The sequence below is a fragment of the Musa acuminata genome, chromosome BXJ3-5, assembly GCF_036884655.1.
Source record: "Musa acuminata AAA Group cultivar baxijiao chromosome BXJ3-5, Cavendish_Baxijiao_AAA, whole genome shotgun sequence".
NCBI classification, from domain to species: domain Eukaryota; kingdom Viridiplantae; phylum Streptophyta; class Magnoliopsida; order Zingiberales; family Musaceae; genus Musa; species Musa acuminata.
The window spans coordinates 38,502,892-38,528,127 of NC_088353.1; the positions used below are offsets into that span (position 1 = coordinate 38,502,892).

Genomic DNA, 25,236 nt, shown 5'->3' on the forward strand with positions numbered 1-25,236 from the left:
TCTTAAGAACAATGGTCGAGTTTATTATATCTCAAATATTTGGGTTGATTTTTATTTCCTCCCCTAACATGTGGGTTTGGATGCTCATATATTCTACCCTTCTTTCCTTGGAATATCATTTTTTTTTGTTGTAGTTCAGTACTTTGGACATTGTTGAATGGTCTCCATTTACTTTTATCTTCAGCCTCCTTTAGAGACCCAATTGAATGCATCAAAAGTTCATCTTGTTAGTTGAGTATATAACCAACCACAAGTTGATTGCCATTTTCATTCAAGATAATTTGGCTCATTAGCTTATAGAATTGCTCAGTATAATCAATAACAGATTAAACATTCTTCTAGTGTAACTGGTGGAATTGTCGATAAAGAGTTTGAGGATAATCCAAGGTGAGAAACTTCTCATCCAACTTCAGTTTTATTTCATTCCATCTGTCAACTCATGGAACACCTCTTCGCTCAAGTCAGTCTCTGTTGATATTTTTGTCACCAAATTAGAGCATTCCCTTTCGGTTTTGTCGTGACAAACTATATATCTTTCGAGCCTCACTAAAAAATTTTCACTCAAAGAGTGCTTCCAAAGAGACAATTCAATCACAATATTCCTCGAGATTAAGTGACCCTACAAATTCTGCTAAATTAATTTGAATACTCCTATTCGTTCCTTCAGGAGCTCTCATCATTTGATCTATGATCCAATGAGCAAAACTGGAAGAATCAATTGCATCATTACCATGCTCACTTCTTGCACCTATCGAATTACTTCGTTGACTTTGAGCAAGACTAGTTGGAATTCTATAGAGGAGTTCAGTCATCACTCGTTGTAAAGTTTCGTGGGATGATGCAATGGCTTACTCAGCCATTCTTGTTTGTAAATTAACTTCTTTAACATGTCTCCTTTTCGATGAGCGATTGATAAAAAATTGAGGATTTAAAAGAAAACCATGACGACTTTGTTGGGCCGATAGCCCAAATTCAGCCCATGTGAGCTAGGACAGCCCACAGCCCATACCCCCTCTTAACCTAACCCTAATTAAGATTAGGAGGGTGTGATGGCTGCGTTTTAGAAGAAAAAAAGATTATAAAAAGACATAAACGAGGCAAATCTTGAGAGCCACGAGATTCCCAAGAGAAGAAGGTGAACAAGGCAGAAAAGGAAGAGAAAGAAAGGGAAGAAGACAAGGACAACGCAGAGAGACTGTTCTCAAGACTTTTGCTGTGATTACTTGGGGAGGTTTTAGATATTGTGGGTAGTGACGTAATCCTTGTATCCCAGTTATTCTCTTGTGGTTGTTGCTAGGGTTTTGGGCAAGAGATTGAGATTTGTATATTTATTATTCTCATAGTGGATTATCTCTAGTTTGCCCCGTGGTTTTTACCCTTCACATTGAAGGAGTTTTCCACGTATATCTTGGTGTTCTGTTTGATTGTGTTTCCATTTTATTCCGCTGCGTATTATGGTCTTCTAGCATTTGTTCATATACTAAGGTTATTCCTCCTTATATCCCCATCAACTAGTATTAGAGCGGGGTTTTGGTGATTTAATTTTTGTATTTGAACATGGAGGCCAGTAATATTTCTCGCATGATTAGTTTGAATGGAAATAATTGGATGATATGGAAACCAAGAATAGAAGATCTCTTGTATTACAAAGATTTGTATGGACCTTTATAGGGGGATAGTGCAAAACCTACAACTATGACAGATGATGAGTGGAAGATGTTAGATCGAAAAACAATTGGGTTTATTAGACAGTGGCTTGATGATAGTGTCTTTCACCATGTTTCTACTGAAATTTCTGCATATTCTCTTTGGAAAAAATTGGAAAGTCTCTATGAAAGAAAAACAGCCGGCAACAAAGCTTTTTTTATCAAAAAACTTGTGAACCTAAAATATAGAGAGGGTGCTTCTATTGCTGAGCATTTGAATGAAATGCAGAGTATTACTAACCAGTTATCCTCTATGAAAATGTCTCTTGATAATGAGTTGCAGCCATTGTTACTTCTTAGTTCATTACCAGAAAGTTGGGAGACACCGGTGGTTTCCCTTAGTAATTCTGCGCCAGATGGTATTGTCACTATGAGTCAAGTAACAAGCAGTTTGTTGAATGAGGAGTTGAGAAGAAAGAGTTCGGCAACATCTCAGAATGATTCACAGGCACTTATCTCAGAGAATAGAGGAAGGTCAAAGTCTAGAAGCAGTTCACGTATGGGTAGGAGCAAGTCAAGATCAAAAAAAGATATTGTTTGCTATAACTGTGGTAAGAAAGGACATTACAAGAACCAATGTAAGCAACCTAAGAAGAACAAGAAAAAGGGAAAAGTAGTGGAGTCTACAGAGTCAAAGGATAATACTACAACTATAGTGCAGGGTGGTGATTATTTGATTTTGTCTCCTTCTGATGATATTTTTTCTTGTGTGTGTTAGGATCTTAAGTGGGTGATTGACACAGGTGCTTCTTATCATGCTACACCTCGGAGAGAGTTTTTTGCTACATACAGGTCTGGAAACTTTGGTGTTATCAAGATGGGCAACTATGACACAGCAGACATCATTGGCATGAGTGATATCCATTTAAGGACCAACCTTGGCTGCAAGTTGGTACTTAAGGATGTGAGGCATGTGATTGACTTGAGGCTGAATTTAATTTCAGTTGGAAGACTAGATGATGAAGAGTATGAAAGCAGATTTCATAGAGGGCAATGGAAGCTCAGTAAGGGTTCTCTTGTTATAGCTAGTGGAAAGAAATGTCATACTTTGTACAGGTTACAGGCTAAAGCTTACGGTGAGCAGTTAAATGCTACAGAGAAAGACTTCAGTATGGAGTTGTGGCATAGGCGATTGGGACACATGAGCGAGAAGGGGCTACAAGCTCTTTCCAAGAGAGAGGTATTGCCAGATCTCAGAGGTATACATCTGAACCCTTGTATTGATTGTTTGGCTGGTAAACAACACAGAGTTTCATTTGCTAGTGTTGCTTTGTCTAGAAAAATGCATGCCTTAGACCGTGTTTATACAGATGTATGTGGTCCTTTGAGGACAAAAACTCCTGGTGGGTCTATTGATGTTCTTGGTATAAGTGGTACACTTTATTTTGTCACTTTTATAGATGATTTTTTCAGGAAAGTTTGGGCTTATGCTTTGAAGACCAAAGATCAGGTTATTAATGTCTTCAAAGAGTTTCATGCTAGGGTTGAAAGGGAGACAGAAAGGAAATTGAAATGCATAAGATCAGATAATGATGGTGAGTATACAGGATTGTTTAATGACTATTGCAGGTCACATGGGATCCAACATGAGATGACAGTTCCTGGTACACCTCAGCATAATGCAATTGCAGAGAGGATGAACCGCATCATCATGGAAAAGATCAGATGTATGCTTTCACAGGCCAAGCTACCTAAAAGGTTTTGGGATGAGGCTTTGAGGACTGCAGTTGATGTGATCAACTTATCACCATGTATAGCCCTAGATGGTGATGTTGTAGAGCATGTATGGTCAGGGAAATATGTTTCCTACAAGCATTTGAGAGTATTTGGTTGTCGTGCATTTGCACATATTCCAAACAATGAGAGGTCCAAGCTGGATGGTAAGTCTAAAGAATGTATTTTTCTTGGTTACTCACATGATCATTTTGATTACAGGCTTTGGGATCCAGAAAAGCAGAAGGTATTCAGAAGCAAAGATGTAGTCTTATTTGAGGATCAAACATTTGAGGATTTGAAGAAGAAGGCACCAGCCAAGACTTCTACAGAAGGATTAGCAGATTGTGACCCAGTTATTCCTCCAGTATATCAGGGTGATGGGGGAGATATGCAAGAAAATAGTGTAGAGCCTGATGTTGATTTACCTGCAGGACATGTTGAGCAAGAAGTAGGAGAGCAAGTTCCCGCAGAACCTCAGTTGAGAAGATCTTCTAGACAACGTCAACCTTCCAGAAGATACTCTACAGATGAGTATGTGATGCTTACTGATGCAGGTGAACCAGAGAATTACTATGAAGTAGTTGAAAGTGAGCAGAAAGAGAAGTGGTTAGTTGCTATGCAGGAAGAGATGGATGCACTTCAGAAGAACCACACTTATGATTTGGTGCTGCTACCAAATGGAATGAAGGCCTTGAAGAACAAGTGAGTTTTTAGGTTGAAGACTCAAGAATATTGTTCTCAACCAAAGTACAAAGCTAGATTGGTTGTGAAAGGCTTTGGTCAAAAGAAAGATATTGACTTTGAAGAGATTTTCTCTCCTGTTGTTAAAATGTCTTCTATTCGTGTTGCTCTTGGTATTGTTGCTAGCTAGGACTTGGAGGTTGAGCAGTTAGATGTGAAGACAGCTTTCCTTCATGGTGATTTGGAGGAGGAAATTTATATGGAGCAACCAGAAGGCTTCAAAGTCAAAGGTAAAGATAATTTTGTTTGCAAGTTGAAGAAGAGCTTGTATGGGCTAAAGCAAGCTCCAAGACAGTGGTACAGAAAGTTTGATTCATTTATGACAGAAAATGGATACAAAAGAACGGCTTCAGATCATTGTGTTCACATCAAATGGTTTGGTGAGGATTTTATTATTCTCTTACTTTATGTTGATGACATGCTTATTCTTGGGAAAGATATGTCTAAAATTGACAGGTTGAAGAAGGAACTGAGTGAGTCTTTTGTAATGAAGGACATGGGGCCAGCAAAGCAAATACTAGGCATGCAGATTTCTCGTGACAGGAAAAACAAGAAGATTTGGTTGTCATAGAAGAAATACATCGAGAAGGTATTGGAAAGATTCTGAGCAATGCAAAACCAATTGGTTCTCCTCTTGCAGGTCACTTCAAGTTGTGCTCAGAACAGAGTCCGTCAAGTGATGAGGAGAAGGAGAAAATGCAAAAGGTTCCTTATGCTTCAGCAGTTGGAAGTTTAATGTATATAATGGTATGTACGAGGCCGAACATCGCATATGCAGTGGGTGTTACTAGCAGATTTCTTGCAAATCCAAGCAAAGAGCACTGGGCAGCAGTGAAGTGGATTTTTAGATATCTCAGAGGGAGCTCTAAGGTTTGTTTAAGCTTTGGAGGTGGATCACCTGTGTTGACAGGTTACACAGATGCAGATATGGCAAGAGATATAGATACGAGAAAGTCTACTTCAGGTTATGTACTTACTTTTGCAGGGGGAGCTGTGTCATGGCAATCCAGGTTACAAAGGTATATTGCTCTCTCCACCACAGAAGCAGAATATATTGCTGCTACAGAGGTATGCAAAGAAATGTTATGGATGAAAGAATTCTTACAAGAATTGGGGCTGAAACAGGAAAATTATGTGGTGCATTGTGACAGCCAAAGTGCCATCCATTTGTGTAAGAACCCAATGTTTCATTCCAAATCAAAGCATATAGATGTCAGATACCACTAGATTCGAAATGTATTTGAAGAGAAGCAGTTGCAGCTTCAGAAAATTCATACAGATGACAACGGAGCAGACATGTTGACGAAGACCTTACCAAAAGAAAGACAGAAGATATACCGACAGCTGGTCGGCATGGCTTCACATTAAGGAGTCATGGAACAGCCTCCCTTATGGGCTGAAGGGGGAGGTTGTTAGGCTGATAGCCCAAATTCAACCCATGTGGGCTAGGGCAGCCCATAGCCCACACCCCCTCTTAACCTAACCCTAATTAAGATTAGGAGGGTGTGGTGGCTACGTTTTAGAAGCAGAAAAATGCTATAAAAAGGCAACAACGAGGCAGATCTTGAGAGCCATGAGATTCCAAAGAGAAGAAGGAGAACAAGGCAGAAAAGGAAGAGAAAGAAAGGGAAGAAGACAAGGACAACGCACATCTAGCAGTGTTCTCATCTCAGGTTAGATCAAATCTACAGTAGACTCTTGCTGTGATCACTTGGGGAGGTTTTAGATATTGTAGGCAGTGACGTGATCCTTGTATCCCAGTTATTCTCTTGTGGTTGTTGCTAGGGTTTTGGGCAAGAGATTGAGATTTGTATATTCATTATTCTCATAGTGGATTATCTCTAGTTTGCCCCGTGGTTTTTACCCTTTACATTGAAGAGGTTTTCCACGTATATCTTAGTATTCTGTTTGATTATGTTTCCATTTTATTCCGCTGCTATGGTCTTCTAGCATTTGTTCATATACAAATGTTATTCCTCCTTATATCCCCATGAGACTCGATGCCTATTAGAATATTTGATAATAATCAGTAGACAAATAGAGCTTTCCAATGAAATATGGCACGCCTTTAAACTCCTTGTCAATAAGAACAATTTAATCCGTAAAGCTAGCGAAGGACTCACTTCAAAACAACAAAAGGTAATATAGCTTTGTTACCAAATTGATGTCGACTAGCGCATGCCATTTAGGCTTGAATCCAAAGAAAGATTTTTATTAAGAAGGATATGTCCTAAGATGTTGCTCAATTGGGGGGGGGGGGGGGGGCAATGGTTGCGGCTCAATGTAATAACTTTGAGAAAAAAAATACTAACTTTCCTTTTATTTGATAGGAAGTATACTTCTGAAAGGAGACCATTGAGCTTCTACAATAATAACAAACAACATATTTAACCAAAATACATGTTCACAAGTAGTCAACACACTACTCACTAAAAGACTTTTAATGAAAGGAATAAAAATGACTATAGAAATTAGAAAAAACGGGTAACAATAAGGACTCTAAAATATGATTAATTAGCAGTAATGTAAAATTAGATTTTTCATTAGAAGTAATATAAAATTATATTAAGCCATCTTATATGTTTTTTCTTTTGTTACATTAAGACTGACTACATATGAGATATTCTACACGAACTCGTGATTGAGATCTATCAATTGTGTATTGCGTTCATCATCCAAATATCTCAGTGGAAGTGTTAATTCATCAACCAACCTTAGGGCAGTTGGTTTTGTCCCTCATCTTGCATGTTTTCTTTTCCCCCCCATAATGTGCATGCTCGCTCTGCTTTGTGGAGCTTCGGCTGCCCTGTAAAGAATTCATGAGTAAACAAATTTTAAATGGACAATATATCCGACATTGATCTGGGATAACCTTCTACTATCTCAGTTCTTCAATAGGTTTTGAGTGGATCTTTGTACCTATGGGACCTTGTGTCTATAACTTGGGACTTGTATGCTCATCATAGAAAAAAGATGGGAAAGAAAGATCTATTCTTGATGGATATGCATGATACATTGCATGCTTACACAATTCAAATCCACACAGATAGCTAAACTAGTCTAGGATTAAGAATCAGGATGAACTGATGACACACTAGCTGGTACAGTAACATGAAAGAAACATATCAGAAGACACATGTCCACATAGAGGATGTAAATAATAGCTGGTAAAGAAATATGGCATGTCCGCATATGCTCAGGCACATGCTTAAGGCTCCTGTCTGGATATTGTTGAAAGTATACAGATATCTGTCTCTATCAAGATCATGTTGACACCAACAAGCTACAAATGCTGGCTTCAACATGAAAATTAAGCTGCTAACTTTGCAGACTTGCAATCTGTTTCCGTACCTTTGATAGCTTTCTGCTCGACATTTTTCTTCTTTTTCCTTGTTCTTTGAGGTAAGATTTTTTCACTTTTCTCTTCTAGTATTTTAAATGTGTCTTCATCCGCACGAAATCCATCTTCTGCCATTTGCTCAAGCAGGTCAGTAGTTGATTTCCCTGCCCACACATAAATAGTGAGCAAGCAATTATAGATTTCTTGTGTCAGGGGACCATGACGTTTCAACAACTTCACAATCCCTTCTGCTTCTTCCACACCCTTTTGTTCTTTCATGTACTCTAAGGTTCTCATGACACTAGCAGGATTTGGCTTCCATGGCGCTTGCCCTTCTGCCAGTGCCTTCTTCATCGCCTCCACTGCTTTCAAATTCTGCCCACAATCAAAATACAAACTAGCTAACCTATCCCACGCATTAGCATAAGGGGCCAGGCCACTTTCAATGGCTTTGTTTACTAATAGTTCCGCCTTCTCCAGAAGACCTCTTGTACAATACGCTCCAAGTAGAAGATTTGGCAATCTAAAATCATGAAAAGAAGTCACAGATTCCCACTCCTTCAAGATGGCTTCTGCGCCCTCTACGTCATCCAGCTTTAGAAGTGCACCCATCATGCACATATACATTGAGGTAGCTACCTTATCCGATGACTTGTACATATTCCACACTCGGTACATCTCAGATTTATCTCCGATGTCAGAATAAATCAAGATCAAAAACCCATAAGCATCATTGCCCTTTCTCCGAGGCATCAGTTTCTTTGATTCCTCGAGAAGAACTAGAGCCTCGTCAATCAACCCAGATTTCACATAACCTTTAGCTGCAATTGCGTATGTGTAACAACTGGCTGCAATTTCTGAATGCTTCATACTTCCAAGAACCTTTTTTACCCCTTCCACATTGGCACCCGTGGCATATGCTTCTATCAGAATGTTGTAGGTGAAAATGTCAGGAGCAAACCCCTTGTTTTTCATTTTTTGAAAGATCTTATCCACTAATGCAAGCTGTCCAATGTCATTGTACATTTTCATCAACATATTGAAAGCAAAACTATCAAGCATGTTTGCCTCCTCCATTCGATGGAAGAAAGCCTCTGCCTTCTCCACACATTTGTCTTGTACATAGCAAGACAGAAGAGCACCATGAACTTGATAAACTTTTAATTGTTTTGGTAAGTTACCAAAGAAACTTTCTGCCTGCTCAAGGCCATGAACTTTTTTAATCAAGTCCAACCGATCTGCAACATCACCAGGTGACAAGCAGAAGTACCTCCTATCGCTCATCCATGTAGATATCTGTACTAAGCATAGAGAGACATTATTAAAAGGAAAGTTTTCAGAGGCTTCAATAGTGCTGTTTCATGTGTGAATGCAGAACAATATTGGAGTCACTGACAAAAGAGTAAAACAAAAAAAGAACCAAGTCATCTACAGAGGATAAAAGAGATTAACCTTACTATTTTAAGCCCAAAGAAATTCACTCCATAACTAAGGAAGGCTTTTGCTTTACCACAGCAAAAGAGTCACCAAATATCAAAATAAAAGTATAAGCAAAATAGCTTAGACAGAACATCTTTGTAAGACAGTATTTCCTTACATACATTACATATAATCTCAAGGTCAAATAATCATCTTCGATAATTAAATGAGGTCCACCCATATTCTTGATATAGCTCTGTTAAGTTCCACTTTTTTATACTGTGTGAGAGTTCAAACCAATTAGATCAGGTTCCACCTACTTCTACTAATAATTCAGGACTCTCCAGTTATGTCCAAACAGGTAAGGTGATATGCCCTTATGAGTGATCTTGATAAGGTCCATCTACATCCAGCCTGTCTACTATCAAAAGCCAGCAGGGGCAAAGAAGGAGAAAGGAGAAGAGGAAGCAAGAGAAATATAGGATTATGTTGGCAATTTAGGCCATGTCGGCCGGTGAATATCTGTGACCACCTTTGATATGAATGAAGAACCACTATAGAGGAGACTAGGACCGCCAAAGAAGAGATCTCAGGCAATTTCAGGATACGTTAGCCTTGAGTGTTCACAAAGCTGCCACAGAATGGGAACAGCAGGAGCACAGCTTCCGAAAGCTCGACGTTGCTTCTTCCTTTGGTTTTCTGGTAAGCACAAAAGTTGGGTGATGCTACAATGATCAGAATAGAAAGACTTGCTGATTTTTGTTACTTGTAGCAAGAAATGAAGAGTAAATGGCCACTGAAATGTACTGGCAAATAGAGGAACGAACAAAGAGAAGATAGAGAGACAAAGATAAAGAAGAAGAGACAAGGTATCAGAGGAAGAAAGAAATGGAAGAAGAGAGGAAACAAGAAATGGGTGGCCAGCAGCTAAGAAAAGCCATGTAACTATTAAATACACAGTACACGGTTTTAAAGCAATTAATGCTCCGTCTACTTCAACACAGCTGATCATGTCAACGACTAAGATTAGGACTCTAATAAAACTATTAAGGAAACAAATAAATGCTTACTATGACCAAGCAATCAACCATGAAGAAATCAAACTTGTAAGGAACAGGAACTCTAATAACAAAGCAAATAGCTAACTATCTAGTTCATAATATTAAGGGTTGTAATTTCGATTCGTACTTGTGTACCGAGCCCTGGTCAATACGGTACGTACCGAGGCATACCGATAATACGTTGGGACGTACCGACAATATGCTCAAAATCATCAAAAAAATCTTCAAAAATGCCTGAAAATAGAAAGAAAATTATATTATGATTTTTAAGTTAAAAAATATATATAATTTTAGTATAATTTTAGCAAAAATAATATATATTAACCCAATATCGATCAAATTTTGATTAAATCATCATTAAAACCACTAATAACAGTATTAAAAAAACTTAATTAAAACCTAATTAAATCTATTATACCATCATAATCATATGGTCCAATCCTTAATATGCATGAAATATAAAGATTTGACCTATTAAGTATCTAATTTGAAAAAATCAATAGTAAACACACTAATCATAACAGTAAAGACCTTAATTACTCCCTAATTAATACTACTCTACCATCAAAAACATATCAAACAATATATTAGACATTAAGTTATACACCACATAGAATATGCTTAATCATCTCATAAATCAATAAAAATCTAAAAAGAAAATACATCTATTGATTAGAGTGTTCTTCTTAATCCTCCCAAATTATAGCCTCCTAAATTTGATCCAATCCAAAAATCATAGGTTTGTAGAGTTTAGGAGAGTGAAAAATGTAAGAATAAGAGAGAGGTGTGAGTGAAAAAGAGTTTAAGAGAGTGAAATGAGTTGAAAGAGGAGCGAGGAAAGGGTTTAAAAACCCTTTTCTACGTCTCAAACGATCAAATTGACCGTTTGAAATAAGGCAATCTCAGCTCTTGATCAGTAACAATCGAAATCCGACCGTTACCGATTGGTACAGATCGATAATGGTCGGATTTTGATCATTACCGCTCGATAAAAACCCCGTACCACCCAATACAAGGTCAAGTGACCGATATCGTCTGGTAAAGGGCGATCCGCGTACCGGTATCCTATCGAAGCAGTACATACCTCCCATATCGAGCGGTATGCATCGATACAGCAAACCATGCATAATATATAAGACTCCAACCTTGACTCAAATACATCCAAAATATACTATAATTAAAAATTAAGTCTTAGACCATAAAATAACTATTATAACATGATTCTAGGACTCAAAATAAATTTATAACAGATCCAACTTGCACCAACCTTTTAGTCACCTTTGCAAGCAGAAGAGGTCATAGTAATGTGAAGTGTCAGTCATTACTTTTTAATTTCCTTACACAAAGCTTCTTGTAACACCACAAGTTATATAAGAAACAAATAATTCAACTCTAGATTATGCAATGCCATGCATAAGACGATGCTAATTTTATAAACACAAGGCATTGATAAAAATTGCTCTTTTGCACTTTAGCACAACAATCAAAGTTTCTCTAATTCCAATCCCAAAATATCCGTGCAAACTTGAAAGTTTCCAATTTCGTGTTTGTTCTTCTCTTACATGTCGAATTGTTGCATATAACTAATTGTGTTTTAGTTTTGTGACGGAATATGGTAGCACCATTGCTAACTAACAGCACCATTTTCTAAAGGATCTCAAAAATTGTATGCAATAGTTACTATAAACTTCATACATAAGTATAATAAATTTCTTCAAATAGCTTTGATTCTACATTATTTCTATACATTCACATATTTGTATACCTTTGTTATTCCTACCTTAATTTTGCATATATTTTTGTCTCTCTACCTTAAACCATAGTTTAACTTTCCATCTTCTGCAAACAATATTACCGTAGGATGCAAATCACTACTAAAAGGTTTGAATTTGTTTGCATCATAGCAACCCTTGACTTGTTGGAGTCATACACCAATTGGCAAGAACAACTTAATTGATTAAAATAAGAATAACTGATTTAGGGATATTTTGCATATGTAATAAATTGTCACAGGACAACATCTACTCAATGAGGAGAAGAAGAAAGAAAATACAGAAAAAATAAAAAATCAGATTCGTTCTTGATTGAAGATTACATATATTGACTAAATCTTGGATCTACCAAAGTCAATATTGGATCTATTAACTCTCCTTGATTGTTGCTCATTCTACATTAGAGCTTTTAGTTTAGGCAAAATATTTTATCATCCGAATTAATCCATGCTTCAATTACATGAACTCGGGGTGAGTTCTTACGTAGTGAAAGCAGGTGATGCAAGAGCAATTTAGTTAGTGTATTAATAAAATAAATTTGATGAGTTTTAGGGTATTTTACATAGGTAATAAGTTGTTACATGACAATATCTTCTTAACAAGAAGAAAAAGGAAGAAAATATAGAAAATTGAAAAAAATCAGATTTGTTCTTGATTGGACTACAAATCTTGATTAAAGATTTATCTAAAAGTTTGACAATCAAGAATATCATCAAGAGATGAAGATTATTTATTAAATTATTAGAAATATTACCTTCTTCAAAGGAAGAAGGTATCATATATTTGATTTGATGTGATTGTAATATATATATATATATATATATATATATATATAATTTTTATACTTAAACCTGTGAAAAAGGCTAGGACATTATAATGGAGATGATCAGAAAATGAATCAATGTAATGAAGATAATCAACAGATTTAGTTCTTCCCACCTTGTGTGTGAGTGATGTGAGGTAAGATTATTATTATTTTTCAATTATTTATTTTTTCAATTATAAAATCTTTCAATTATTTTTTTTTTCTCTTTCTATCTGGTATGTAAAAGATCTCATTGCTACCCGTCCTACATCACCAACTAACTCCATAGCAAGAAGAGGTAAGATTACGATGGGATTATGTACATGCAGATAATTACATAGATTAATACACAAAACATGGAGGAAGCAAATGGTGAGAAAATCTTAATCTTGATCACTGTCCGGTACATAAGATTCTCAATGCATATGACGATATGATCCTGAACATGTGTATTATCTACGATATTTCAGAACACAAAAGGGGGCTTCTGTTCATTGCATCAACAAAAGAAGTTGAATTGAAGAACTTCTCCAGAATCATCTTGATCTGCTAAAATATGTGGTTCTACATATTCCAAAAGGAAATCAGCTAGATGAATACACAGTTGTATCAAATAACTGAAGAAAAAATAAATCTCTCATCATCAAATCAGAAACTTTCTGCATAAATGTCTAATTTTGGAAACATAACTTACAGGTTGAGCGAAGAAGATTCGATTTTGGGTCATGATTGAGGTTTGAAATGAGAAGGAAGATGACAGAGGAGTAAGAGGAAGCGAACCTCGAGGGCGTGAAAGTTTCTACGAAAGGAGCGCATCTTCTTCACCATCTCCCGAAGGTCACTCTGGTCGACCGGCCTGCCTTCCTGGACCCAGCGCTCGAGCAGGGGGACGATGGAGCGCCTGGGGTCCCCGCTGGCGGCGACCCGATTGTAGAGGCAGTCGTGCCAACCCTTGGGCAGCGGCGGCAACTCCTCCGTGGACTTGAGTACACCCGCCGGCGCCACAAGCTGGGAGCCGAACCACCGCTGGCGCAAGAGCATGGGAGCTCCGCTGTTGCAGACCCTGCAGACGAGCTTCATCATTGGCGGCTTCCTTCGACGGGGTCTCTCACGGCTAGAGGTGGCTTAAACCCTCCCCAATACGGCTATTGTCATATGTACTTACCCTAGTAGCATTACGATATTTACTTCAAAAATTTATATAAATTTAGAGATAAAATAAATAATCTTATGAAGATGAAGGCTCCCGTGAAGAGAGGGAGAGGCTTGATTGTCCAGCCATCTGGTTTGCTTGGCTTTTAGCGTAGTGAGAGCGATCACCGAGATACTTATGTCATTGTATAGTGAGAACGATCACCGTTGTGTCACGGACTTAGCTGATTTTGCCTACGTCGTGTGGCATTCTTGCATGTCCGTCCGCAATAAGTCAACCTCCTATGGTCCCTTACGACCTACAAAAGAGAAAACGGATTAGAGAAAGCGTCTCACTCGGGATCCACAAGCAAACATTCCAGGAAACACTTTATAGACAATGCAAATTACAAACTGACTTCACAAGCTCTGAAGAGTTGCACAACAAATGGTCAAAATGGTCCACTAAACTCTCACTGGTGTCCACATGACACAACATTTATTTACAAGCTTAAAAAGGCCACGAAACTCAACTAAATGGGGCTGTTAAGCCTTCAACTGTTCCTCTACATATTGTACAAAGCATAAACAAACAGAAAGACACGAACATACACAAGTACTATATCCAACATCATATTTAGAACTTTATCCGTGACATTCTCTCCTGCTTATTCCTTCGACGTCCTCGTCGAAGCCTTTGTCGACATTACAACTCCACGTCTTTGCCGAATCTTCAATCTTCTGCTCTAGCTACAATGTGCCTCTTGGCTCCCAACTGCTCTCCACTGCTGTTTTTGAGTAGTCGAACCTTTGATCCGTCATACTGCTTCAACTCGCCAATGACTCTGACTCTAGTGTGGGGTTGGCTGAGTTGTGTTGATCTCTGTTGGTTCCTACGGATCCTCCATATGAAGGAAAAGATCATCCTTACTATGCGTCAGTCTCTCAAATGTCTCATGTTGCTTGAACTGGATGGATGCTTGTTGGAGCTTTAACGAGCATCGCCTCACAAACTTCTGAAGTTTTGGGTCATTCCTCCACAAAATTTGCTCATCGAGTCTTCTTTCACTTAATTGTCACTTCCAAGTAGATTCGCATCACTTCCGCTTTCGATTGGTATTATGTTGGGAAATGAAGCGGATAATATACTCTCAATAGCACTAATCACCATTGGTGAGGATTTGACAACTATTATCTTCTAATATCTTCGAAGGGTCTTTGAACCTATGCAGCCCTCTTTTATTGGATAGATAAGAGAATTGGAGTACTCGGTTTCACCCATTCTCTTAAGAATTGAAAAGGTAATGGATATTTGACTTCACTCACCTCCTCAAGGGTTGTACTCCATGCATCGAGCTGGTTGCTGACCTTTGCCTGCTCTTTGCTCACACTTCTAAAGCACCCGAAGTGTTTGCACTCCTTACATTTAGTTAGCTACTGTGATTCACCTTCTCAATGTCATCAAACTTCTGGAATATAGGAAGTTTTCACTCCAACTTAGAGTAATTCTCTAATAGATTTAGTCGCCTTTGGGATTGTACCGTCTTCTCCATCAACCCTGCCGCCTACTCCACTGAGTAACAAAGGTATAGCACCACGTAGTGCCTACTTCGTTCCTTGGTTGTGCACTCTGCATGACCCAAAGTCCTTCGCTTTCGGTTATCTTGATGAAAAGCTTGTTGACACCGGTCTTACGAAGTTCCTCGGCCTCTGCCCTTCAGCCTTATCTCGGTACTTGGAGTTTGACTCTGCATGCTCCACCTCCTTGGCCCTTTTTACGACCAATCGCTCTCCCTCCATTAGAGCAAGGGATCAATGAATTTCACGGAAGTCCCGCCTTTACGGTACCATGGCGCTGTCATGCCCATGGCCCTACTATCTATTGTCTCGCATCTACATCCATTTTTTTCATGATCAGTAGATATGTCTCTATGGCGCTCCTCCGAGTCCACCTCCATTCTAACTAATGTTTGATTTTAGGTAGCTAAGTCCCTCTGGACTCGTCGTCGCTTCCTCGCTCCTTTCGATCCTCTGCTTCAACATTTCTGTGTTCTCCAAGCAGCTTCCTTTGGTCGATGGAAAGACAAAATGTAGCTCCCATGCATGGCCTCTACCATACGTTGTAGGGTTTGCACCGATTCTATTCTCCTTAGCTTCCTTGGTAGGAATGTTCGCTTACTCGACCTTATCCTCTAACTTACCGGTTTCCCTTAAGAGAATATGGGCTCTGGAGCAGTCTAACTCTCCAGCTGCTTCGATCATACCTCTGCATGATCAAGTCCTTCCCTTGGGACTCAATGATACTTGTATTCGAACTTTTCCCTTGGTAAGACACAACCTCATATGCTAATGCCCAAGGCTTTCATCTGATGCAAAATTTGATGCATGCACGGAAGACTCACCTCTATGGTACCATGACCTTCACTCCTTGAATCCATAGCCCTTCTTGTCATCGTGTTGTTCACCGAAGTGGAGCTTCCAGTAACTCTCGATCATATCTCCGTATGATCTAGTCCCTCACGGGACTATGTCGTGTGTATCGCATTGCCATGAATTGTTCCACCACGATCTACTGCACCATGTCGCCTCTTGGTGATATCTCTAGTACATTCTAATCCTTATGGGATGAACTCGAATGGTGATCCCTCTATGTGTGACCTTTGTCAATACATCATAGGGTCTCTTCCATCTTCGATTTTGTTCGCTCCTTTGGCAATCGACCTTCATCCATCCACTCTTGGCTCACACCTAGATGAAGCATTGCTCTAGGATAGTCCGTCGCCTAGTAGCTTCCGAAGTCCACTGACTTCGTTGTAATTAGTGCACCATTGTCTGGATCCGGGGCCTCTGCCCCTACTAGTATAATCTCCGCTGTGCACCGCTTCTTTCATGGTAACTTGAATGACAACACTATGGCATATTCTTCAAGAGTACCTGCCTCCGCGTCCTCTTGCCCCATGCTATGGCCTTCTGAACCCAACTTCGCCTCCACAAGTTGAGTCGCCTTACTTCTCTATCAAATGCTTCTCCGAAATAAAGTGCATATGCCCAGAAACTTTCTTCTCTTTGGTACCATGCAAGATGAGTCTGCTCCGTTAGAATGAAGGACCCATGGAACAACATGATCCTGCTCTGCAAGATTTCATGTCCTTGACCTCTATCCAAGGAAAGCTTTGTGCCTCCACTCCATGTTCCATCTTTTATGCTGGCTCCCTTCATGCGGCTTAGGTACTTCACTAAGTTACACCCAAGTTGCTCCGCTCTTTGTTTTGCATTGAGTTGATGGTGGTTGTCATGCCCACCATTCCATGGGTCAGCCCTCCCTTGAGTCCGATCTTCATATCCACTCCAAATGTGCCTTCATTTGTGTTGCTTTGGGTTACTCCCCTACTTGATCTCACAATACATCCACCAATGCATTCTCTCAAGCGAGATCATGCGACGACTCCTCACCGCTCACTCGGTCCATTGAGCTTCGTGGAGTTGTTGTTTTTTAGGTATTCCTCAATATGTGTGGTCTATTGCACATGATTCTCCCTTTGGAGAACCAGGACCTATTTCTCCTAGATATATGTCCCATTGGAGTAACATCTCTCTTTGCTTCTTTCTCTTTAAAAGTTTCGGAGACCACCATCCCCTTAGACTACTATGATTTGCTGAATAAGCTGTGCATTGTTCTGCCTCCTGTAAACGCACTTGCTAGATTGTGACTCCACGTCAATACAGTCCCCGTTGCACCACTCAAGGTCTAGCAGCATGCTGAACTCGCTAGACACTTCAGCCTCCTACGGACGTATCCTTCACATGCCGAAGAGAAAGTTCCAATGCTCCATAGTGCCAAGTTCTGGTCGCCTTGGGATGGCCGCGAACATTTCATCATCCGCATATAAGCCCTTACATAAGTACCGAATTATTCGAGTTAGCAATTTCACTCACCTCTGTGAGCTTTGCACCACTCTTTCAGTTGCCGAGCAACTCATTTCACCTTGTGTGGTCTCATCCTTTACCAAGTGCCTCGCTTGCCTTGAGCACCATCAAGTATAGTTGTCAGCGTTGAGCCGTAGCTCAAACTCAGCCATCCCGACCTTTGTGCGCTTCGCATTCTTCCCAGCTTGCTTATCCTCATGGTGACTCTTACGTGAAGGGTTGGGCATTCCACTGAATGCCACTCTCAAATGTTCGCTCCTCTGAGCGACTCCTGTTTCCTACATCTCCATGCTCATTTTCCCCCAAACAATCGCGTATGCTAGCTGCCCTCAACATAGCCACGCTAGGTCCCCCACGTTTGCATGCCAAGTGTTTCTATGAGTGTTTGTCCCACTCTGATACCATCTGTCACAGACTTAGCTGGTTTTGCCTAAGTCGTGCGGCACCCTTGTGTGTCCGTCCATAAATGTCTATCTCCCCGAAACCTCCCATGGTCCCTTAGGACCTACAAAAGAGAAAACAGGTTAGAGAAAACACCTCACTCAGGATCCACAAGCAAATATTCCAGGAAATACTTCATAGATAATGAAAAATACAAACAGACTTTACAAACTCTGAATAGTTACACAACAAAGGGTTAAAATGGTCCACTACAGACCGAGTATCTCTCACTAGTGTCCACATGACACAATATTTAATTACAAGCCTAAGAAGGCCACAAAACCTAACTAAAATGGGGCTATTAAGCCTTCAACCCTTCCTCTACATGTTGTACATGTTGAATCTCGTATTTTGATGATGAAACTACTTGATATATGTTTATGATTTAATCTGCGTTTTGAGTGACGCAGGATGCTTCGATCAGGATGAGACAATTAAAGCAGGAAAATCATGTTGTGCCGAAGGAACATGTCAGAAGATTGGACGTCGGGCCGGTGGATCGGTCGACGTATCGACAGAAGGCTTCGGGCCGTGAACTCGGGCATCGGGCCAAGAAGAGCGGGTATTGTGCCAAGGATATCGGAGTTGCGGAGTCAACTGGCCGATTGGGCAATAGGCTGCAGGAGAGGACGATGCGCCGAAGAATCGGACGAAGCGTCGAGGGACCAATGACATGTCGGACAACTTGGTTAATTGCTTAGGATTAATTGTCTCGATCGAAGTTTTGTTTTGGTATGCAGGATTAACTACGATGAAAGTTAGACAAGCAGCAGGAGTTGCGCCGGAGTCAAGATCATGATCACATTGGGAGTTCGAGAGTTCGACGGAAGTTCGGACGGTCGTCGGAGCAAAGCTGCAGAAGTTGTCTTAGAGTTAATCGTAGTTAGCACGATGATTAAGCTTGAAAATGGGAGGTGATCTCATTAGCTTAATCTTGGGGCAATTGGGCCCCTGAAAAGATTCAAATTGGGCCGAATGGAGCGAACCATTCGGACCCTGATTGCACCAGGCGGTGCAACCGCCCAGGCCAGGAGGTGCAACCGCCAGGGCTGCGAGACTGGGCGGTGCAACCGCCCCAGCCACGAGGTGCAACCGCCCAGGATATGTCTCCAAGCGAGACTGGGCGGTGCAACCGCCCCAGCCAAGAGGTGCAACCGCCCAGAGCTCAGTCTTTGAGCTAGACTGGGCGGTGCAACCTCCTCTGTCAAGAGGTAGCACCGCCAGAGCTCAAGTTTCGAGCTCTGCCAAGCGGTGCAACCACCGAGCTCAGTCTTCGAGCTCTGGCAGAGAGGAGCATCAGCCTGAGCTTAGTTTCGAGCTCTGCCAGGTGATGCAACCACCAAGCTCCGTCTTCGAGCTCTGGCAGAGAGGTGCATCAGCCTGAGCTCAGTTTCGAGCTCTGCCAGGTGATGCAACCACCGAGCTCAGATTTCGAGCTCTGCCAGGCGGTGCAACCACTGAGCTCAGTCTTCGAGCTCTGCCAGGTGATGCAACCATCGAGCTCAGTCTTCGAGCTCTGGCAGAGAGGAGCAATCGCCTGAGCTCAGTCTTCGAGCTCTGCCAGGCGGTGCCACCTCTCCAGTCAAGAGGTGCAACCGCCTGATCCCAGAATTCTGGGATTTGATCGATTTGATCGTTTTGAGCTCCAAATTTGAACTGAGTTGGGGCCTATAAATACCCCACCCATTCAGCACTGAAAAGATACAGATCCACACCGAATTCTTGATCTTTTCAGTGATTCTAAGAGCTCAAATTTGTAAAGTCCTAAAGTTCTCCTCCTTCTGTTCTTCAAGTCTTGAGTTGTAAAGAGAGGAGAGAAAGGATCTGTGAAGGTTGTCTCCTGAGCCTGTCAAAAGGAGAGAAACTATAAAAGGGCAGTTAGCCTTCGCCCATTGAAGGAAGGCAGCTAGTTGACGTCGGTGACCTCGTCGGAGGAGGAAGCCAAAAGTGGAGTAGGTCAAGACTGACCGAACCACTCTAAATCTCTGGTTTGCTTTTACCTTGAGCACTTTATCATTACTGCAAACCTCCTACATTGCTACTGTCCTCTACGCCTTTACGAACGAGTTTCTAAGCTCTGATCTTTCAGAATCTGCATTCAAACGTAAATCGTGTTTTCGTACGATCTTCACACTGCAGTTTATGCTCACATTCGGATTCCATTTATAACTGCAAATTGCTTTCTACGTAAAACGCTTTTCAAGGTTCAAAACTGCTTTTAGACGCAAAACTACATTTAGACGTAAAATTACGTTTAGACGTAAAATTGCGTTTAGACGCAAAACTGCGTTTAGACGTAAAATTGCGTTTAGACGTAAAACTGCGTTTAGACGCAAAACTGCATTTAGACGTAAAACTGCGTTTAGACGTAAAACTGCGTTTGGACGTAAAATTGAGTTTAGACGCAAACTGCGCTTAGACGCAAACTGTGCTTAGACGCAAACTGCGCTTAGACGCAAACTATGCTTAGACGCAAACTGCGCTTAGACGCAAACTGCACTGTGATTCTGCTTTTATATCGAAATCGTTTTTTATCGGACGAACGCAGCTTTCGTTTTAAAAATCGCTGTAAGATTTCCGCTGCACTAATTCACCCCCCCCCCCCCCCCCCCTCTTAGTGCTCTCGATCCTAACAATTGGTATCAGAGCGGGGTATTTCTCATTTCGAATTTACACCCGAGAGAAATGACTTTTCAAGAGGGCTTTTCGGTCTTTCGTCCACCGTTCTTTAACGGATTGGACTACACTTATTGGAAAACTCGAATGAGAGTTTTCTTGATTTCTCTAAATCTGGATTTATGGAGTATCATTGAAAATGGTTTTCAACTTCCCTCCAAACCGATGAACGAATGGTAGGATTTGGAGAAAAAGTATTTTTCTTTAAACGCAAAGGCTATGAATGCCTTATTTTGCGCTTTGGACAAAAATGAGTTCAATCGGGTTTCTTTGTGCGAAACGGCTTTCGATATTTGGCGCACTCTTGAAATCACGCACGAGGGAACTAGTAGAGTCAAAGACTCGAAAGTTAATATTTTACTGCTTGATTTCGAGCTTTTTCATATGAAACCAAGCGAAACCGTTGTTGACATGTACACCCGTTTTACGGATGTCGTCAATGGTTTAAAATCACTTGGTAAAAGCTTTTCGGATTTTGAACTCGTTAACAAAGTTTTGCGCTCACTTTCTAAAACTTGGGATTCAAAAGTAACTGCTATTCAAGAATCGAAAAACTTGAACCAATTTCCACTTGAAGAACTAATTGGTTCATTGATCACATATGAAATGACGTGCAATGCACGTGAAGAACTTGAGAACCACCTTCCAACGAACAGGAATGATTTGGGACATAGAACATTTGAAGACCACTCGAGCATAAGCTCAAGTGATGGTGAACTTAAACTACAAATAAAACGAAAATTAAAAAGCAAAAAGAATGGAACTACTTGCTTTAAACGCAATAAGAAGAACAAAAATTGGGATGAATCGAGCTCATCTGAAGACGAGAAAGTCAACAAAAGCGAGGCGGCAAACTACGCCTTACTAGCCTACGACATTGAGGTAATTAAAATGTCTTTGGTTTATTTTAAAATTACTTGATGCTTTCATGATATATTTTCTTTTTTAGTTTAGAATTAATTTTCTTGAAAATTGCATGTTTAAAAAATAAAAATACAAAAATTATGATCATGCCGATAATTTCGAAAATGATAATATTGCATGATAAACAAACAAAATGATTTTGATCATGGTTAAGAAGTAATAATGTGTATCATGTTTGATTAACATTGTTGAATGAAATCACCTTTGATTTAAAGTAATGCATAAAGATGTAATATTAAATGATTATTAACAATTTTATGCATGAGATTTTAAGTTATCCATGATCATGAGCTCGTTTGATCTTCTTGATTTAACTTCAAGATCTATAGCAAAAATCATGTCTGAATATATGAAAGTGTTAATTTCATTTTTGGATTCACTTAACAATTGGTATCCTAACAATCAGATTTTCTCATACACTTATGAAAAATATTTTTCTAAAATAGATTTGATGAAATGATTCCTGCTTATAAATTTCATCTTGAAATATGAATGATAGTGTTTTTGCTTGCAAAGATTTGTTTCACATTCATATCTCCTATGATTCATGTGCAGAAAAAGAATTTATAAATCATAATACAATGAGATTTCTTTTGCAAAAATAAAGTACTTTTGTGATTCTTTGCTAAAGAGAATAATCATAATCATGATCTTGATAATTATAACATGAAGCTCTTTATAAATCAAGATCGTTCATTATGCTCCCTACATTTATCAAAAAGGGTTTCTTCAAATGAAATGCAATTCAATGAAGTGTCATATTGATATCTTGAAACTTGGAATATTTTAAAATGTGATCCTTGATAAGAATGTTTCAAGTTGCTCTTTGTACTATATCTTTTCAAATGAATCATGAGCCTTGATATCATATATTTCATAATACAAGATTTCTTTGCCTTATGTCTTGAACTTTCATGCTTATCTTAATTTGGCATATAAAGACTAAGGTATGCTTAGATGAAAAAGAATCTCTTAAAAAAAAAAAAAAATTGCTTTTCCCATCTGATCGAGATTAATGATTTCATGATATTTTGTGAATCTCGAAATTAATTTTAATGACTTGATTATGAATTTCAAGTTAATGATTTGATTTGAATAAGTTTTATCTAAATCATAATCTTGATCTTGCAAAATTGAAGTCACAAATAATATCTTGCGGTATTCATGGATTGAAACATTGTATGCTTAAATTAATCATTCTCCTATTCCTTAAAAGCCTTATGTGATGAATGAAAACTAACTTGCTTTATGATGAATCACGAATCATGACTTGATCTATGATGTAAATGCCTTGAAATGATTGAAATATTTAACACTTTTATGCTCTTCCCCCTACTTTCTTCTTGTTTTCAATGATAAAATGAGGAGAAGTTTTGATCATGCATGGTAGGATATAATTTGACAAATTTGATACCATCATGATATGAAACATTTATGATGTGCAATTATGCATGCAATACTTGTGCTTTCTAATTATGATGTGATGTATTGCATATGATGTAAATCATGATTTAAAATGCTATGAGTGCCAAGTTACACATTTTGAGAAGAAATTGTTATATTGAAACATTAATGTAATTATGAATAGTGATATGATATCATGCATGTAATACTTCAACTTATGATAATGATGCATGTAATGATAAAATATTCATGATGAAAAATTGTCTTGACATTCATAACTTGATTATTCATCCTTTGTCATGATTTTGAAATCGTTGTAAAAGGAAAAAAGAACTACAAAACCATATTCTCTCTTTCTTTTTTACAATGACAAAGGGGGAGATAGCTAGCTTGTACAAGTCAAGAAGATGCAAAAACTTGATTGCTAGCTTGCCTATTTTAAGTAGCAAAGATTGCTAACTTGCTTATTTCAAAGAAGAAAAATTGTCTTCTTGAACATCACTATCTTGAATATCTCAAGAAGCAAAACTTGCAATTTGCACATTGCAATAGGAAGCAAGAATCATGAGCTTACACAAGAAAGCTATCTTGCATTTGCTTTCGAAATTTTTGCTAGCTTATATGTTGTGAAACTTGTATATCGTAAAAATTGCTAGCTTGTTGGTCTAAAGAGAAGCAAAAAGTTGCTATCTCAAAAGAAGCAAATGTGCTATCTTGCCTATCTCAAGAGGCAAAAATGCTAACTTGCGCATCTAGCAAAGTGAGCAAAATTTTCAAGAAGCAAGAGTTGCCTTCTTGAACATCTCTAAATTGCTAGCTTGCATGATGTAGAACTTGCTATCTTGAACATTACCAAAAGTGATATCTTATATGCTATAAAACTTGCATATCTAAAACTTGATAGCATGAATGTTCTAAGCATGATGTAACACTTGCTAAATCTTCTAACTACAAGATTGCATGATGATAAAACTTGATATCATGATTTTCATGCAATGAGTTGAACCAATATCACACACACTTGATTGTGGTACTTCTCCTTTTTGTTGATGACAAAGGGGGAGAAGTATGTTGATGACATGACATGTGATGCATAAGTTTATGCATATGTTCATGTTGACGTGTTGCAAGTATTCATGATGAATATTGCAATGACTTGAATTCAGTTTGAATTCAAGGTTCTATCAATATGGCATATTGATAGGGGGAGTTTGTTTAAACTCCGGGAGTTAAGTTTAACTCCGTCATCAAGTGGTTGTCATCATCAAAAAGGGAGAGATTGTTGAATCTCGTATTTTGATGATGAAACTACTTGATATATGTTTATGATTTAATCTGCGTTTTGAGTGACGCAGGATGCTTCGATCAGGATGAGACAATTAAAGCAGGAAAATCATGTTGTGCCGAAGGAACATGTCAGAAGATTGGACGTCGGGCCGGTGGATCGGTCGACGTATCGACAGAAGGCTTCGAGCCGTGAACTCGGGCATCGGGCCAAGAAGAGCGGGTATTGTGCCAAGGATATCGGAGTTGCGGAGTCAACTGGCCGATTGGGCAATATGCTGCAGGAGAGGACGATGCGCCGAAGAATCGGACAAAGCGTCGAGGGACCAATGACATGTCGGACAACTTGGTTAATTGCTTAGGATTAATTATCTCGATCGAAGTTTTGTTTTGGTGTGCAGGATTAACTACGATGAAAGTTAGACAAGTAGCAGGAGTTGCGCCGGAGTCAAGATCATGATCACGTTGGGAGTTCGAGAGTTCGACGGAAGTTCGGACGGTCGTCGGAGGTTCAGCGAGAACAGATCCGAGAAGTCCAGAAGCTTGCCAAGTGAAGCTCGTCGGAACTCGCCAAGTGGATCGTCGCAAAGTCCAGGAGTATGCTGGATGTCCGCAGAAGGATCACCGAGGGTTTATCGGATGATCGACGGAAGTTCGCCGGAAACTCGCCGAAAGAAGCGATTGACGCATCGGAGCAAAGCTGCAGAAGTTGTCTTAGAGTTAATCGTAGTTAGCACGATGATTAAGCTTGAAAATGGGAGGTGATCCCATTAGCTTAATCTTGGGGCAATTGGGCCCCTGAAAAGATTCAAATTGGGCCGAATGGAGCGAACCATTCGGACCCTGATTGCACCAGGCGGTGCAATCGCCCAGGCCAGGAGGTGCAACC

At 39.5% G+C, this 25,236-nt stretch overlaps 1 protein-coding gene across 1 annotated transcript; it reads right to left on the reverse strand.

Annotated features, from left to right (window-relative positions):
- Window positions 1–7,308: 7,308 nt before the first annotated feature.
- LOC135637723 (pentatricopeptide repeat-containing protein At2g20710, mitochondrial-like) lies at window positions 7,309–13,722 on the reverse strand. The gene is made up of 2 exons (XM_065150471.1): window positions 13,341–13,722; window positions 7,309–8,799 (listed from the first exon to the last, which is right to left on the reverse strand). The coding sequence occupies exons 1-2, from the start codon at window positions 13,641–13,643 to the stop codon at window positions 7,474–7,476; spliced, it is 1,629 nt and encodes a 542-aa protein (XP_065006543.1). The 5' UTR covers window positions 13,644–13,722; the 3' UTR covers window positions 7,309–7,473.
- Window positions 13,723–25,236: the final 11,514 nt, after the last annotated feature.

What these genes read in the sequence shown, in the direction of transcription:
- LOC135637723 (XM_065150471.1), bottom strand. Translation starts at nt 13,643, where the DNA reads ATGATGAAGCTCGTCTGCAGGGTCTGCAACAGCGGAGCTCCCATGCTC. An exon ending in GAAACTTTCACGCCCTCGAG is followed by an intron (nt 8,800 to 13,340) that starts GTTCGCTTCCTC and finishes TGCTTAGTACAG; the next exon opens with ATATCTACATGGATGAGCGA.